At 38.2% G+C, this 14,763-nt stretch overlaps 1 protein-coding gene across 1 annotated transcript in view; it reads left to right on the top strand.

Annotated features, from left to right (window-relative positions):
• Positions 1–6,225: 6,225 nt before the first annotated feature.
• tcf7l1a (transcription factor 7 like 1a) overlaps positions 6,226–14,763 on the top strand; it is a 29,747-nt gene continuing 21,209 nt past the window's right edge. Inside the window, exons 1-3 of the mRNA XM_084104802.1 lie at positions 6,226–6,935; positions 7,052–7,124; positions 7,216–7,340. Of these exons, the coding sequence (XP_083960928.1) occupies positions 6,750–6,935; positions 7,052–7,124; positions 7,216–7,340 (384 nt within the window). The 5' untranslated portion in view covers positions 6,226–6,749. The remainder of the gene's footprint in view (positions 6,936–7,051; positions 7,125–7,215; positions 7,341–14,763) is intronic.

The following is a 14,763-nucleotide window of genomic DNA, read 5'->3' as shown; positions in this document are numbered from 1 at the left end:
GCAATGACTTTACCCGCTGACATCACTTTGCATTGCCTATGATGTTAACAAATACACTGACGAGTTGACTTAACTTTAACTTAAACTTAACTTAAGTGAGGAAATCCTTTGCCTTAAAATTATTAAGTAAGAAACTTAATGCGTATTTGAAAAAATTAAGTTATGTGAACTTGACAATTCCACATAACTTATTTTTTTCTATACGCATGAAGTTTATTTACTTAATCATTTTAAGGCAACGGATTCCCTCACTTTTTTAAGTTAAATCAACTGATCATTTTTATCTTTTGTCTTTTTATTTATTTTTTAGCTTAGCTAAATATCAGCTAAAAATCCTTACAACAAGATGACTTGAGAAGCAACACTAAAAAAGTTTTTAACAACTCAAGTAATATTTTGCAGTTTAACTATAATTATTTGTTGTTCTCTTATATGTAATCCCCACTATATGAACCAATCAATTTGCAAGTCTTATCTCCTACATTCTTCGTATTAAACATCCTGTTTTATTTGGAAATTTGTCCCATTAACGAAGTAAACAAGTAATATTGATTTTAACTCATCTACAATTTATTTGCTGGCAAATACTTCTTAGAAAAACGCCACATCCATACTTTTGCAACTGATGTTGTCAGGCCTAGAGTCATTCACTGCCTCTAAACATCTCAAAATAGTGTTACCTAAGACTCGTACTCTATGATTATGCAAACACCCACATCTTCCTTACGAATGGGGAAAGTGTCCCAACCGTAAAATATTATACTGCAGCATCCACAGATGGTATGAATATTATTCCCTTTTGCATTCTAGCTGGTTTGTGTTTTTTACAGCTTTGGCTTTTTTTACATCCTATCCAGGTGAAACTGCACTCTATTATTTATGGCTCGTATAAAAATATGCCTGTTCCCACGTGCTGTTGAAAGTTTTATTGTGTTAATTATACATTGGCCCGAGTCTGGAGGCCTGCTTAGAAAGTGAAGGTAATTATGTCAAAAAGGAGGTTCAACGCTTTAGAGCATTTGCATCTTTTTTCCGCTGTTTTACAGTTGCACAGATTGTGCATGACGAAACATGTTTTGAGTGATGAACTGTTCTCATTGGTGGTTAATGTGTACACAATGCTCCATTTGAACTATTAGATCTGTACTTTCAATAGTAGGGATCAATGGCCAGTAACAGCAGAAAAGCTAAGTAGAATACAAAACAGCAATGCACAACAAAAGTGTGACTTCAGTGTGATCCACAGACAACGATTCACATTAATCAAACAGTGAATCTGAGAGCTTTTCAGACTTACCTGATACAAAAAGGCGAAAAGTAGCATATAAATAAAGGTAAGAATTTCTGATTGCATGAATGTCACACTAGGATCAGTGTTTGCCTTCTTTATCTTAATCTTGATTAATTAGATTATGCTTTAGGGTCACATTTCAAGGTTTAATGCACTTAATAATATTATGTTCATGAAAACAGATTTTTTACATTTTCTGTAGAAAATGTGGATGTTATTTGCCCCATGCAAGATTAGAATAGCAAAACCCCTCAAACACTCCTTTTTAATTATATATTAAAATATTTTGAATATAATTTACATTTAAATTATTATTTTTTAAATCAGTATATATAATATGATTTATTCTTTTTGATATTTTTATAGCTACTATATATATATACATATATATTTTAATTAAATTAATTTATTATTTTTGCTAAAATTATACAGTATTTAAATAAGTATATAAATGTTATCACATATATTTAAATATAATGTTAAAATTGTATTATGTATGATAGTATTTATTATTTGTAATATTTTTATAATATATATATTATTACAAATAATCAAAAACAGTATTAAACAATATATATGGCAAATAAGTATATAGATGGGTGAAGTTAATTATATATTTAAATATAATATAGTTTTTAAAATGTATAATATTTTTTATATTTTAAATATACATATATATTTTAAATATATAAATATATATTTCAAATATATTCTAAATATTTATAGTATTTTTGCTTTTAGTATTTAAAAAAAATATGTTTTGGACAATATATATATATATATATATACACCCACATCTATAATAGCATATGTATAAATATATAAATGAATAAATATAAGAAAAAAAATATGTCAATATGTTATAAAATCTGTATTAGCAATGTATTTTTGGGTTATTTTTATATATGAAAATGATGTGGAGGATTACATGATTTTTTTAATACTTGGAATTTTGAGGTATGTTCAAATCATTAACTCTTAGCTTGAGCAATAGCACATGTCTTAGCATAATCATACAACTGTATATCATGTGACAGTTCATCTGAAACTGTAAAAGTTGATTATGTATTGTCATAAGGCCGGGTCACAGATGAAAGCAGAAGAAGCCAGTGGTGAACCCTGGATTGACCTCTCACATTTGCAGAATGAGGGAAAGCTTTGTTTCAGGTTGTCTTAAAATAGGAACTAGTTCCTCATTTTTCTCTTGGATTATTCAAAATATAACAGTCAACAATTTGCTGGTGGGAAACAAATTTTGTTGGCCCTACGAAACCGAGAACCATCTCACGTTTTTGGTTATTTTCATACAGCTCTGATTCGGCTCATCACTTCTCATTTGGCTTTGATTACACAACAAAAGGAAAGAAATACACATTCAGGCAGAAGGTGTTAAAACATGAAAGCACCCGAATTTTGTGGCACAAAAAAGTAGGGTAGGATGAGAGAGAGAAGAAATGGCAGGTAATGCAATATTCATGCGCACGAGGCAGATTTCCCTTTAGTTCTCATGATTAGAGGGGGAGAATCTGAGCCCAGCCCATCATCTTAGTTCTCAGGGAAGAGGATGGATGCATTAATGGCAAGTTGTTGTTGTGTTTTTGTACTTTGAGGGAAGAGAGAAGATGTGGCTTAATCAAGGAGATGCACTTCTCCTTTCCCTGCTCTTTGATGTTGTGAAAAGACGTCCACGGTTAACCCTGAGTGTGCAGCCGCTGTGTCCTTCTCTTTCAAACCTGAGATGATGAAAGTGGTGGCGCTGTATCGGGGGAGTCCAGCTTCTCTTGAAAAAGAGATGTGACCCTGATTGAAATGAGGAACATATTTGATCTTGAAATGAAGTGCTTCCTTGCTTTGCACTAATGCACTCATCTTTGATCATCAAAAGTAATTGATATAACCACATTGCCTTTAAAGCTTATTGAACGACAACCAAGCATATTGTCCGGAGAATATTGGTGTCATTGGCGGAAGGATGCACATTTTGTAGGCCATTTTCAGATGAGCTCAGTAAAATGAAATGAATGTAAATGCTATGTAAAAATTAAATTCTATGTATTGAATAAAATAAAGATTATTGGAGTATGTTTTAAAAGAAAATGTTATTTCAGACTTTACAAATTTTATTTGCCATTTCATTGTAGCTAATTATTTATGAAATTTACTAGCCTTTTCTGAGTGAAAATAGTTTCAAAATAAATCATAAACCAATTTTTTTTCAGCGTGTGTATATAAAATAATGGTAACAATCAAACAGTCCTATTGTTTAACATTAATTAACGTACTAAGAATGAACAATACTTGCAGCACTTATTGATTCATTTCTACATTTACTAAGTTGTATCTTTAATAGTTGTATCTGTTAATGTTAGTTGTTAGTTAATGCATTGAACTAACATAAACAAACAATGAACAGTTGTATTTGTATTAACCAAGGGTACGTTAACACGAGAACAATGAATTGAAAATGAATTGCATAATTGAAAATCCGCGTAAAGACGACAAATTGATCCCAATTCACATGGATCTACGAAAATGATAAGAAACGCTGTATTCTGCCGCCAGGCCAGTAGTTGGCGATATCACTTTGTAAAGAAACACTACGCACCTATAGACTGAACACGTACTACACATGCGCATGACGTCAACGTTTTTACAAATTTGAAAAAAGTTTTCAAAAGTTTGCATTTTCAGGCCCCCAAAACGCTGTTGTTATGTAAATGAACGGTCAAAACCATAATGTTTTCCCCATTTTTAGTTGAAAAGAGTGTGTAATCAGCCTTTCATTTACACGGCAATGGCATTTTGGGGGAGTGAAAACTGTTTTCGAAGTGTATGTTTTTGAAAACGATACATTATTGTTTCCATGTAAACTACAAAAACGCAACTTTGTGAAAACGGTGATGTCATGCATGTATTACGTGTTCAGTCTAGACACATAGTGTTTCTTTACAAGGAGACATCGCCAACTACTGGCCTGGCAGCAGAATACAGCATTTTAAATCCCGTGTGAACTGGGATCGCTTTGACTACGTTGACGTCTGCATGCCAAAAATGAAAAAAATTTCTGTTTTAGTACATCGTTGTCATGTAAACGTGCCCGAAATTGCTCATAGTTATAGTTCATGTTAACTAATGCATTAACTAATGTTAACAAATGAGACCTTATGGTAAAGTGTTACCAAACTAATAATTTATGTCTTGTTTTTTCAGGAGCTGGTATATTAAATTCAGTTTAATATTGCCAGTCATTCAACTGTTTAACACGCACATGTTCACTGTGCTCGTTTTTATTAACCCCTTTCATTTTATTTATTTGGTTTCAAATCTATTCATATTTTTTGGGCTTGATGCAGAAATGGGGCTGAAGGTGTGTTATTTATCCTTGGTCAACAGAGAGAAAATCTGAGCGTGAAAATTCCCATGTCACCGATAACCACAAAGTCAACATGTCAATAATTCATTGCTCATATGATTTAATATATCAGCATTTGAATTATTTATTTTCTCTCTCTCTCTCTCTACCTGACAATCTACATCCGAGTCTCTCAGTACTTTCATATTCATTTCAATCGGATTGCCGCTGAATGATTTATGGGTGGCTGACTTGGCCATGCACTACATGTAAAAGGCCATCCGTGTTGATGGAAAAAACAAACATGGACACAGTCTGGAGTATTTGAGCTGCTCTCACCGGCGGCCCCTGAAGAGGAGCTTGGGAGCCAATGAACACTAGATGTGCAGGAGGATATAGAAAACCACACAGGGGAGTCAAAATTTCATACATGGCTAAATAGAGTTAAATCAGAGACAAACATGCATAGATTGTGGATTGCATGCATGCATGGACAGATAAAGCAAGGTTTAGCTCACAATATAGTCTTAAGCCACCTGTGGGAGACAAAACCCCCGCAAGTTGATCGAAGAACGGACCGCCCGAAGGGTGGGGGTGGGGGCGCTTCCTCTATATATTAACAACTTGCACAGTCTGTTCAAAACTGGATACGACTAAAAGAGAATGTTAAATAAAGACAGAATATGGACTTCTGCAAACCAAATAAATTTGACAGCCACTGAAGTATGTGCAGGTAAACAAAGCAGCTTGACCAGTTGCAAATCAGATCAAGCATTGTAAAACTGTTTGTTTCTATATAAAGTTTTGTTGTGTATTTTGATCAACCACCTCCTCCCCTATTTATCTGCCAACATGGAAAACGTCCCGTATAGCCTAAACCCGCACAAAACAAGACGTGGGCTGAGGTGGCCTTGGAGTTCCTGCAACATCTGAACAGACTGCATCGAAGATCATCTCCCGATTAGAAATGTTTTAAAATAATATACATTTAAACAGTTAAAATATGATTATGATTAATGCGTCTCTCAATTGATATATATTGAATATTACAGACAGATAGATAGACGGGTGGAGGAAAGGATAGATAGATAGATAGATAGATAGATAGATAGATAGATAGATAGATAGATAGATAGATAGATAGATAGATAGATAGATAGATAAACAGACAGATAGACAGACAGACAGACAGACAGACAGACGACAGATAGACAGACGACAGATAGACAGATAGATAGATAGATAGATAGATAGACAGACAGACGACAGATAGATAGACAGATAGACAGATAGACAGATAGATAGATAGATAGATTAAGCTTATTTTTTCAATTAATATATTTAATATTATTATTTATGATCATTATTACATAGAGGTATTATTATTAATAGTAGTAGTAGTAGTAGTTGTTGTATGTGGTTGCTGTAGTTGTAATGAATCTTATTATTTGTTTCAGTCCAGTGGGTCTTTCTTTCAGAAGTGTTGACTGTCTCTTTAAGGGGATCGTCTCTGGTTACACCTCAGACTCCTCCTCCTTCAGTCAAGTGAGGGTGTTTCTTCCTTCTGCCCCGCTCCGCTTCTATCATCCAGGGATACAAATGTTTCTTGATCCACATTCGAGTCTGTCATCGGAGCTGAATTATAAATATTAAACACACAGTCGGGGAGTTCGTGCGCCTTCAATCAAACCATGGGATTGACACACTGACACACGGAGAGATTTGGAAGAGAAACTCTGAAGCAACTGGACTGGCTGAAACTTTGAATCCACACCTTTGTTTCGCGAAACTTTTTTTTTTTTTTTTTTTTTTGGGTGCATGACTTTTCGTCCTGTGCAGGAGTATCGGAAGATTCCAGCAGCCGCGCGAATGGATATTAAATGATGGACTGTTTTGGGGGGTTATTTCAGTGTGGTTTAGTAGGAAGAAAACCCCAATCCCCAACCCACAGGCTTTTGATCTGATCATGGGAAAACTGGGAATGTCTTGTTTTTTCTAGCCTCGGCACATTCGCGCTTCTAAGATTTGGGGTTAGTTCGGATTACAGGTCTTACCAAGAGAAGAAAATTTCGTTTTAATCAGACTTTTGGGTTTTTAAGTGCCAACATGCCTCAACTAAACGGAGGAGGAGGTGATGACCTGGGAGCAAATGATGAACTTATTTCCTTCAAAGATGAGGGTGAGCAAGAGGAGAAAATATCCGAGAATGTGTCGTCGGAGAGAGATCTGGACGATGTGAAATCTTCTCTAGTGAACGAGTCCGAGAACAACAGCAGCTCATCAGACTCCGAAGTAAGCAAAACAGTTCTGTTACTTATCATTTCAGTGCACTCGGCATCTAATGCATGCGTTTAAGTGTTCATTGGTAGTGCTAAAACTAAACCGATGCTTTATTTCCCAAATGCAAGCAAACAGACAGGCGTCCTCGACCCAGACCAGAACTAGAAAGTTATGAGAAACAGAGAGAACACTTTGCGGAAGGTAAAAACATTTCGAGACGTATTCCATGTGTTTTCTGTGAGTGTTTTATGCACCGTAATGACAATTTATTCGTTTGCTTTCGCCCCTAAAGCTTTGAGACGACAACAAGATGGAGGATTTTTCAAGGGACCCCATTATGGTTATCCATTTCTTATGATCCCAGATATTACGAATCCATACCTCTCCAACGGATCGCTATCTCCCAGCACACGAACGGTAACGTGCCATTTCGCTTTAAACGCAACTATCACCTTCATGACGTCACGCTGCACTCTGTATTATTTTCTGTTGTGCAAAAGTCGCCTTTCAGTGCGCCATATTCGCTTTCAGAAACCCCAGCATTTCCTTTGTTTGCGTTTAGAATCCCCTTTAATACTTCACAACTGGTAAATACCCAAGCAAGCTTCATGTTTCAAAAGTTTACCGTAGTTTCCCCCCTGTTACCACTTGTTGAGTCTGGAGCATGCATGTATTAGGAGGCCATTCTGGTGCATTGCACAATAAGTCATTTACTTGGGCTCACCCGAGCACAAAAGAAGTCTTTATTTGCCGCCTCCAATGGCACGAAAATGGACTTTTCGCAGTGAAATGTCTGCACAATTAATTTTGCATTATCATAACAGGGGACAAACTGGAGGCAAGCCCAGGCAGATAGGATTCATCCAGCTTTTGGTGTCAGGAATGTGTCTTTACTCCCTTTGTTGTTGTGTGATGGGAAGTTGCTTGGTTAGAGAGTTAAATTTATGACTGGGCGCATAGATTTTGATTGCATGTTTTTGTGGCTTATGTCATAAAGACCTTTGACTTCATTTGAGCCATATCAAGATTTTCTAGATAACTGCCATATAAGTTCTTCCCCATCAGTGAAACTGTCTTTCAATTACAGGGCAGTTAGGCAACTATTGTTATCATTAGTTACCGCTTGACGGCCCTGTCGGAGGTCTCTACTGGATGCCCATTATCTTAATGACATCTTCACCTAGGGGGGTGGTTTGGCTACCTGAACAGCAAGCCCCCACCGAGGTGTTTGAATCGCAGGCAAATTGCTGCATATGTTTGCCTTCCTCCATTTAGCTTCATTGAAGGATATCTGGAGTGTTTTTTTGCGCAGTGTTTGCCTGTTGCTCACTAAAGCAGCCATGCCAATGTATAAGTGATTAGGCGTGCGAACGTAGGCTAACATGCCATTGTGGAAAAATTTCATCGAGCCTCTGGCGATAAACATTTGTTCATTGTGTTCATTGTGCTGCTTACTCGTGAGAATGCTTGAATTTGTTGATCATGCACTTGGATATTAGATGTTGCATTAGGTTTGCTTGTTTGCAGCACAATGGTTTTTTCAACTCGTCAAATAGCATTATAGCCTGAGAATGGTTGCTGTCGCATGAGTGGTTTGACTAAGGAAAACAGGTTAGCTTTAACAGCTGTAACAAAGAGCGACTGTGATTCTAGTTGATAAGATGGATAATAACATCTGACTTCTGGCCTGCTCGTGTGTATTTGTGTGTGTGTGTGTGTGTGTGTGAGCCTGAAGGCAACTGAGTCAACCATGTCTTCCTCAGTGTACAATAGCAAGGTTGTGTATAGTTTTGGAGTACAAAAGTTAGTGAAGCGCCACTCAGTCTATGAGGGAAAAAAAACATGTAATGTTACTGAACCGAAGCTGAAAATTGTTTACAGTAACTGTTGGCACTGGGTTTCGAACGTAAACACAACCTGCTATGTGAAGATTTTTCGAGGAACTTTATTTTCTCTCAGCAGTTTTGTTTTGTTTTAGCTTGTACGATGGAAAAACAGTAAGGGTTTCTTGTAGAGGAGTTAGCTTCTCTCTTCCAGTTATAAAGGACCTTCATATACTTGTTCTTAACTGAGTTAGTAGGCTTTAACAAGGTTTGCTTTGACCCCAGGTTGAAGTTTCTTAATGATTTATCTTCCACAATGTCCTCTTTTCATAAATGCTAATTCAGCACTTTTGTAGTTTTCAACATCCCCATCAGTTTAACAGCATTGCTCTTTGTTTGCTAATTATCACTTCCTTATTTAATAATGTTTCTTAATTGATTCAATTATATTCTAGTGAGTGCAAATGGCAGGGTAAAAGTCCAATGCTTTTGTGTGCAGATTAGTCAGTAAATTGTTGTTAGCGTTGTGAAGCTAATCTTGTTAGATTTTCTTATTTGGTTCTGTTGTGACTACTGTTTTGTTTAATTTGGTGTGCTAAAGTTTGTTAGATGCTAACATATTTTATGCTATCTTAAATACTCCTAGGCTGTGTGAAATCGCCCACTATATCCTCGTTCACTATCCCCTACATTATTCCACTAATATAGTTCACTTGAAGGAGTGAATGAAAACAAGTGATTGAATTCGGACACTGTGCGCCCTGGAAGGGCTGCCGCTTTTGCCTAGTTTGTGCTTGCGGTTTAATAATTTGAAACCTAGCAAACTTGCAGCTCCAGTGGTAATGTAAAGGATTATCTTGAACTCTGTCATGGATGGAATATAAACCTTAATTCAACAGTTTAATAATCAATCAAAAAGCAATGGATGGATGATTTAGCTGCGGGCTTCCGGCGAGAATTCGTTGGGTGTAACGGTCACACTGCATTATGGGTATTCTCTAGCCATTGAGTGTGGTTGAGTGTACATCGGTTGTGCACTTGTTATTGCATTGCATTATGGGATTGGATGAGTGCACTTGATTGGTTTCGGACACCACTACAAATCGCTGTCCCCTATCTAAGGGTATAGCAAGCAAATGAACAATTTTAAAGCAAATGCATTGTTTTGGAAGCACTTCCCACTTGTGTATCCACTTCTGTAGAGTGTCGAGCCACACTATCCCACAATATTAATTAAACTAAAGTGCACTTATTGCACAAAGTAGTACTAGCGAGTAAGTGGCAAGCCCTTGATCGCATAACTGCGCTGTCAGAGCACGTCAGCCCTTCATGACTGGCGTTCTCTTCCCGTCCATCTTTCTTCCACTCTTTAAACTCTCTACTCTACAATGGTATTTTAAGACCTAGAAGACAATATAAAGTAAACAGAGGAATTGTCCTGCGTACAAGAGGGCCTCATTTTACATAAACAAACAGTGCTCAGGAGAGCGGCCCTGTCAACAGCCCAAGCCTTTTCCACACACTCAGCACTCAGAGACGGGGTGGGGGTAGATGGCGAGAGAGAAACCAGGCACCCCCCTCCAGCCCGTCCCACCTCCTCGTCTTCAGCTACAGAGGGGACATTGTCCAGGCCTTTAAGTTAAGACAGCATTCCTGTAGTGCAAGACGGTTCAGGAAAGCTGAAAACCGGTGTACGAATGTTTGCACAAATGACCAAATAAACAAAGATTTATAATTTTATCCCGAGTTAATGTGTTATAGGGTAGGATGTTTTTTTTTTTCCTCCTGTAAGGATAAACTAAACAAATCCAAATTAATTTAGAAATATTTCAGTCTCTCTTTTGCTGTTTAGAAGAAGTGTGCACTATGAATGCCGTGTCTTGTTAGGAGGCCAGGAATTACGTGAGACATAAACCAATTCTGCTTTTCCCCCTTTTAATGTTACTGCTTCTTCAAGAGGCGACCGTTTAAAAACGTTCCTGCCGTTGGACGCGTTCCACCGAAGACCCTCTCTGGTAACTTGATTATTGACTGAGATTAAAACCAGACAGTTCCTTAAAAAAAGAAATGTCAAGCCAAACATTATTTTCCTCCTCTGGTTCTCCACACAAGCTTGGCGTCGCTCTAGACGTCTGATTTTTTTTTAGAACCAGGCAAAATAAAGACCTAATATACAAACGTTCCTCCTTAAAGGAGAGTGGTTTATGGATCTGTATGTGAGGGCAAACCACAGGGGCTGAAGAAATGCAACAGGAAGTAGATAAAGGAATGCAGGGAGCTGTTCCCAAGGCCAGAGTCGTAACGCAGATCTCTTTCCTGTTGATCATATCACGTCCTGCGCTGGTCGAATGGAATCATTCAGAATTTGCTGTATTTTTGTGATTGCTTTATCTCTTTGGCCAATTATCTTCGTATGGCCCAGTGTTTACGATATAGTGTAGATAGCAAAAGCACCGTCGTTACACTGCAGTTTTAATCTGTTTGTGTTTTAGTTGTAATGAAGCAGAACTGTAGCTCCATCTAAAGCATCTGCAATTTATTTTATTATTATTTTAACTCTCTGCCAATAATTTCCTGTTTCACGTACAGTCCTGGAAAAAGCTAATTTTATGAATAAATGATATACTTTTTATAATATATTGTGTATATATTTGTGTTTTTTTAAATAAAAATATAGTTAATTGTTGAATAATTTAAACTGTTCATACCAATTTTTCGCTATTTCTTTTTATGCCGACTGCCGAGAAAACTGTACGTACGCCATTTGTAAGTTAGTGAAAAGTGTAAACACTGTGGCGCTATCAAAACATCGACTATTTGTTAAACATTTCTACCTGTCCGGCATAGCAACATAGTTTCAGCCAATGGTGTGAGTTTGGGGCGGGGCTATTTGTTTGAATGACCAATGGCAGAATGGGGGTAGAGTCATTTATTTGCTACAGAAATCACCTTTTAGAAACTTCTTTTTATTTGTCTCAAGAAAAGAAAGTATTATTGTATAACTAGTATAGTATTAGTATTAGTGTATAATAGTAGGCTTTATTTATTCATACTTTGAAAGACTTGGCATTATACAGTCTTTTTTTAATACAATCTGTTTGTAACTTTCACCTCGATATTCAGGTGTGTGTTTACATTCTTCATTGTAAAGTAATCTGCCATCACATTGATTTGTCCTTGTGGGACTTTAACTATTCAGGAAACTGTGGGCCGTGAATCAGAATGATTACCAGTGTCCGAAGACATATCAGGAATCTAAAATGAATGCAGTTAGTGTGATCTTTTAGGGACGTCCTCCACTGGGAGGAATATAACAGTATTTTTTTTTTTCGAGGCAGAATGGATTGGAGTTTCTCTGTTGGTTTAGTGAGTGTGTGTGAGCTGCTGATGTCATTCTCCATTGATAAGATTGCGCTGGCAGTGGTCAGCGCTCATCAAAACTCACTTCATGTTCGGTTGCATGTCCTGTTGCACAGTGAATTTCACAGACCCCCCACCTCCCTTTCAGTCGCAAAAAACAGCGAGCTCTCACTCAGAGCTGCGTACTGACTTCATGCATCACTCCATGCTAATAAAACTTGATTGTGCCGGGGATAAAGTTTAAGGGGGTGGGGGGGCTTCAGGCTTCATCAGTCTGGTATTTTTAACAGCTGTTTTCAGTTATTACCTCGCAGTCAGAGCTTCCTGGGGCCTCGGGAGGGGGAGGGAGGGAGCGGGGTGCAGGGGGGTAGTTAGGGGTAAAGCATTATGGGAAAAAAACGAAGCAAGCTGTGGGGATGAGGGTGCCAGGTGGGTGAGAAAGTGGGCATGCAGCCAGGAAGCTTGTATGTGTATGTGTGTGTGCGTCCTGTTGGCTTGGTTGAAGCACGTGAACGCTGCGATAACTTATCTCATCGCAGCCCTCTTCGGTCTCACATGGCCTTGTTGTGCCCGCTGCTTCATGCCAGGCTGAAAAGGCCTAGGGGAGATCTGATATCAGCAGCCTCCGGATTTTCTCGTAGGGTGAGGTGTACTAAGCTAGAATGTAAGCTAATTCCTTGTGTGATCAGTTGCTTGTGATATGGTTATTGTGCTGTGCTTTTAATTACTGCTGTCTTTCCACCCCTAATGTTACCTTTAGTACAAGGAATGCTTGTTGTCTGACATACAAAACCTGATAAATAAGTGATTGGCTGATATGGATTTTTTTAAGGGCCGATTCCATCATTGTTGTCATTATATTTATATATAATCTTCAACAAATCTCAAAATTAATATGCATTTTACATAATAATTAATATCCATTGTACCATGATTCCTAAACTCGATATAATTTAAGTAGTGATTTTAGTTTTAGTAACACCAGAAACATTTTTTGAATTTCTGTCTTGTATTATGTTGAGATGTCTTATATAGTTTTGAAAGTTGTAAGTCTTGTATCATTTACCTCATTGCTGACATGGCATTAAAAAGCCAATAAACATACAAACAATCAATTTAATTTATTTAGACGAAATAGAATACGATTTTAATATCTGCCATCTAACATTAAATCTGTTCATTATATAAAGCGATCGAGTTTCATCAGAATATTTGGAGTAAGCCGCTCAATTCATATGGATTAGTTTTACGATTTCTTCATGAACTTTTTGAAGCATCAAAGTGTCAGTTGCGTAGCTGTCAACGGAGGAACAGAAAGCTCTCGGATATAATCAAAAATATCTCCATTTGTGTTCCGATGGTGAACGTAAGTCTTACGGGTTTGGAACCACATGAGGGTGAGTAATTAATGACAGAAGTTCTTCTTTAAGCCCACAAATAATTGTCCAAACATTGAAGGGAGTTGCTAGCATTAGCAATGAGTGTATGTATTATTGTAATGGTGTCAGCCGCAAGCTTCGCCCATATTGAGCGCCTTTCCTTGTCTTAAGGAGTCATCGGTGGAGAAGCTCTTTGTGGGCAGGGGCTTGGGGGTGGGCAGGCAGCCCTGATTCTCGTGTGAAATGAGGGATGTTCTATAGTGACTCTTGGCCGAGGCGCAGGGAGTGTATGGGAGCTTTTATGAATAGGGGCCTTTCAGTCGTTCAGTATGGCACTGAAAGGCTGAACAAAAGCCTAGAGGGTGGCGACTGAGAGCTACACGGTAGATCCACAAAACACTTCACTTTGCTGCGGCGTAGTCGTAATCCCTAAGACATCAGCCATTCCAACTGCATGCATTCAAGAAATGTCACGTAAACAAAGTGGACGGCTGACAAATCTTCGAGAAGTTTAACACCATAATTGGCGTTCAATTGACTAGGCTTATGGTTGTCAAAATGCTGGATTGGTTGTAGGTCTGGGAATCTTATTCAAACACTATGGCTGCTGATATTTTGTGGGAAGTTGTTTGGGAAGCTGTACACTAGATTGAATTGGGTCGTTTTTCCATGCGTTTGACAGTGAGATGCATCTTCACATTGTTTCAGTTAGGGGTGAGAGGTCAAGGTTCACAGCCTGTTGACGTGACTCACAGTTGAGTGGGCACCAAAGTTCCCAGATTCCAGCAGGGGGGTCGTCGTTGCGCTCCAGGGCTGGGAGCTTTCTCCCGCCTCTTTCCCTTCTAAACTCTCCATTCGGATTTGCTCGGAGCTGTCAGACAACGTGTAGCGTAAAAAACAGCGGAGGCCTCACACACACACCCTGCCGCTCACTTCCTCTCAAAAACGATGGTCCGTGGCGTGATGATTAATTAGAAAAGAAGAACAAAACAAAACCTTTGCTTCAGTTCTTTTGGCTCCAGACATTCATTGGCCCGCCACAGTCTGGATCATTCAGATTGGTGGAGTGGAAGTGACATAACTGCTGGCACAAAAGGGCAGCCGTGTGATTGGAGGAGAATGCGCATTGTGTACCGTTGGGGGGTCCGCCACAGACGCAGCGCTTCTACTGCTCTCACCCTGACCACAAGGTTGAGAGCGGCTCCATTGTCACATGACATGTTCACACTGGACCACAAGCTTTTGTGTGTGTGTGTGTGTTTTTTGTTCGTACGTGAG

Source organism: Abramis brama (assembly GCF_963993115.1).
Source record: "Abramis brama genome assembly, chromosome: 25".
Taxonomy (NCBI): domain Eukaryota; kingdom Metazoa; phylum Chordata; class Actinopteri; order Cypriniformes; family Leuciscidae; genus Abramis; species Abramis brama.
The sequence above is the reverse complement of the archived record's forward strand: the minus strand, read 5'-3'. Positions and strand labels throughout refer to the sequence as shown.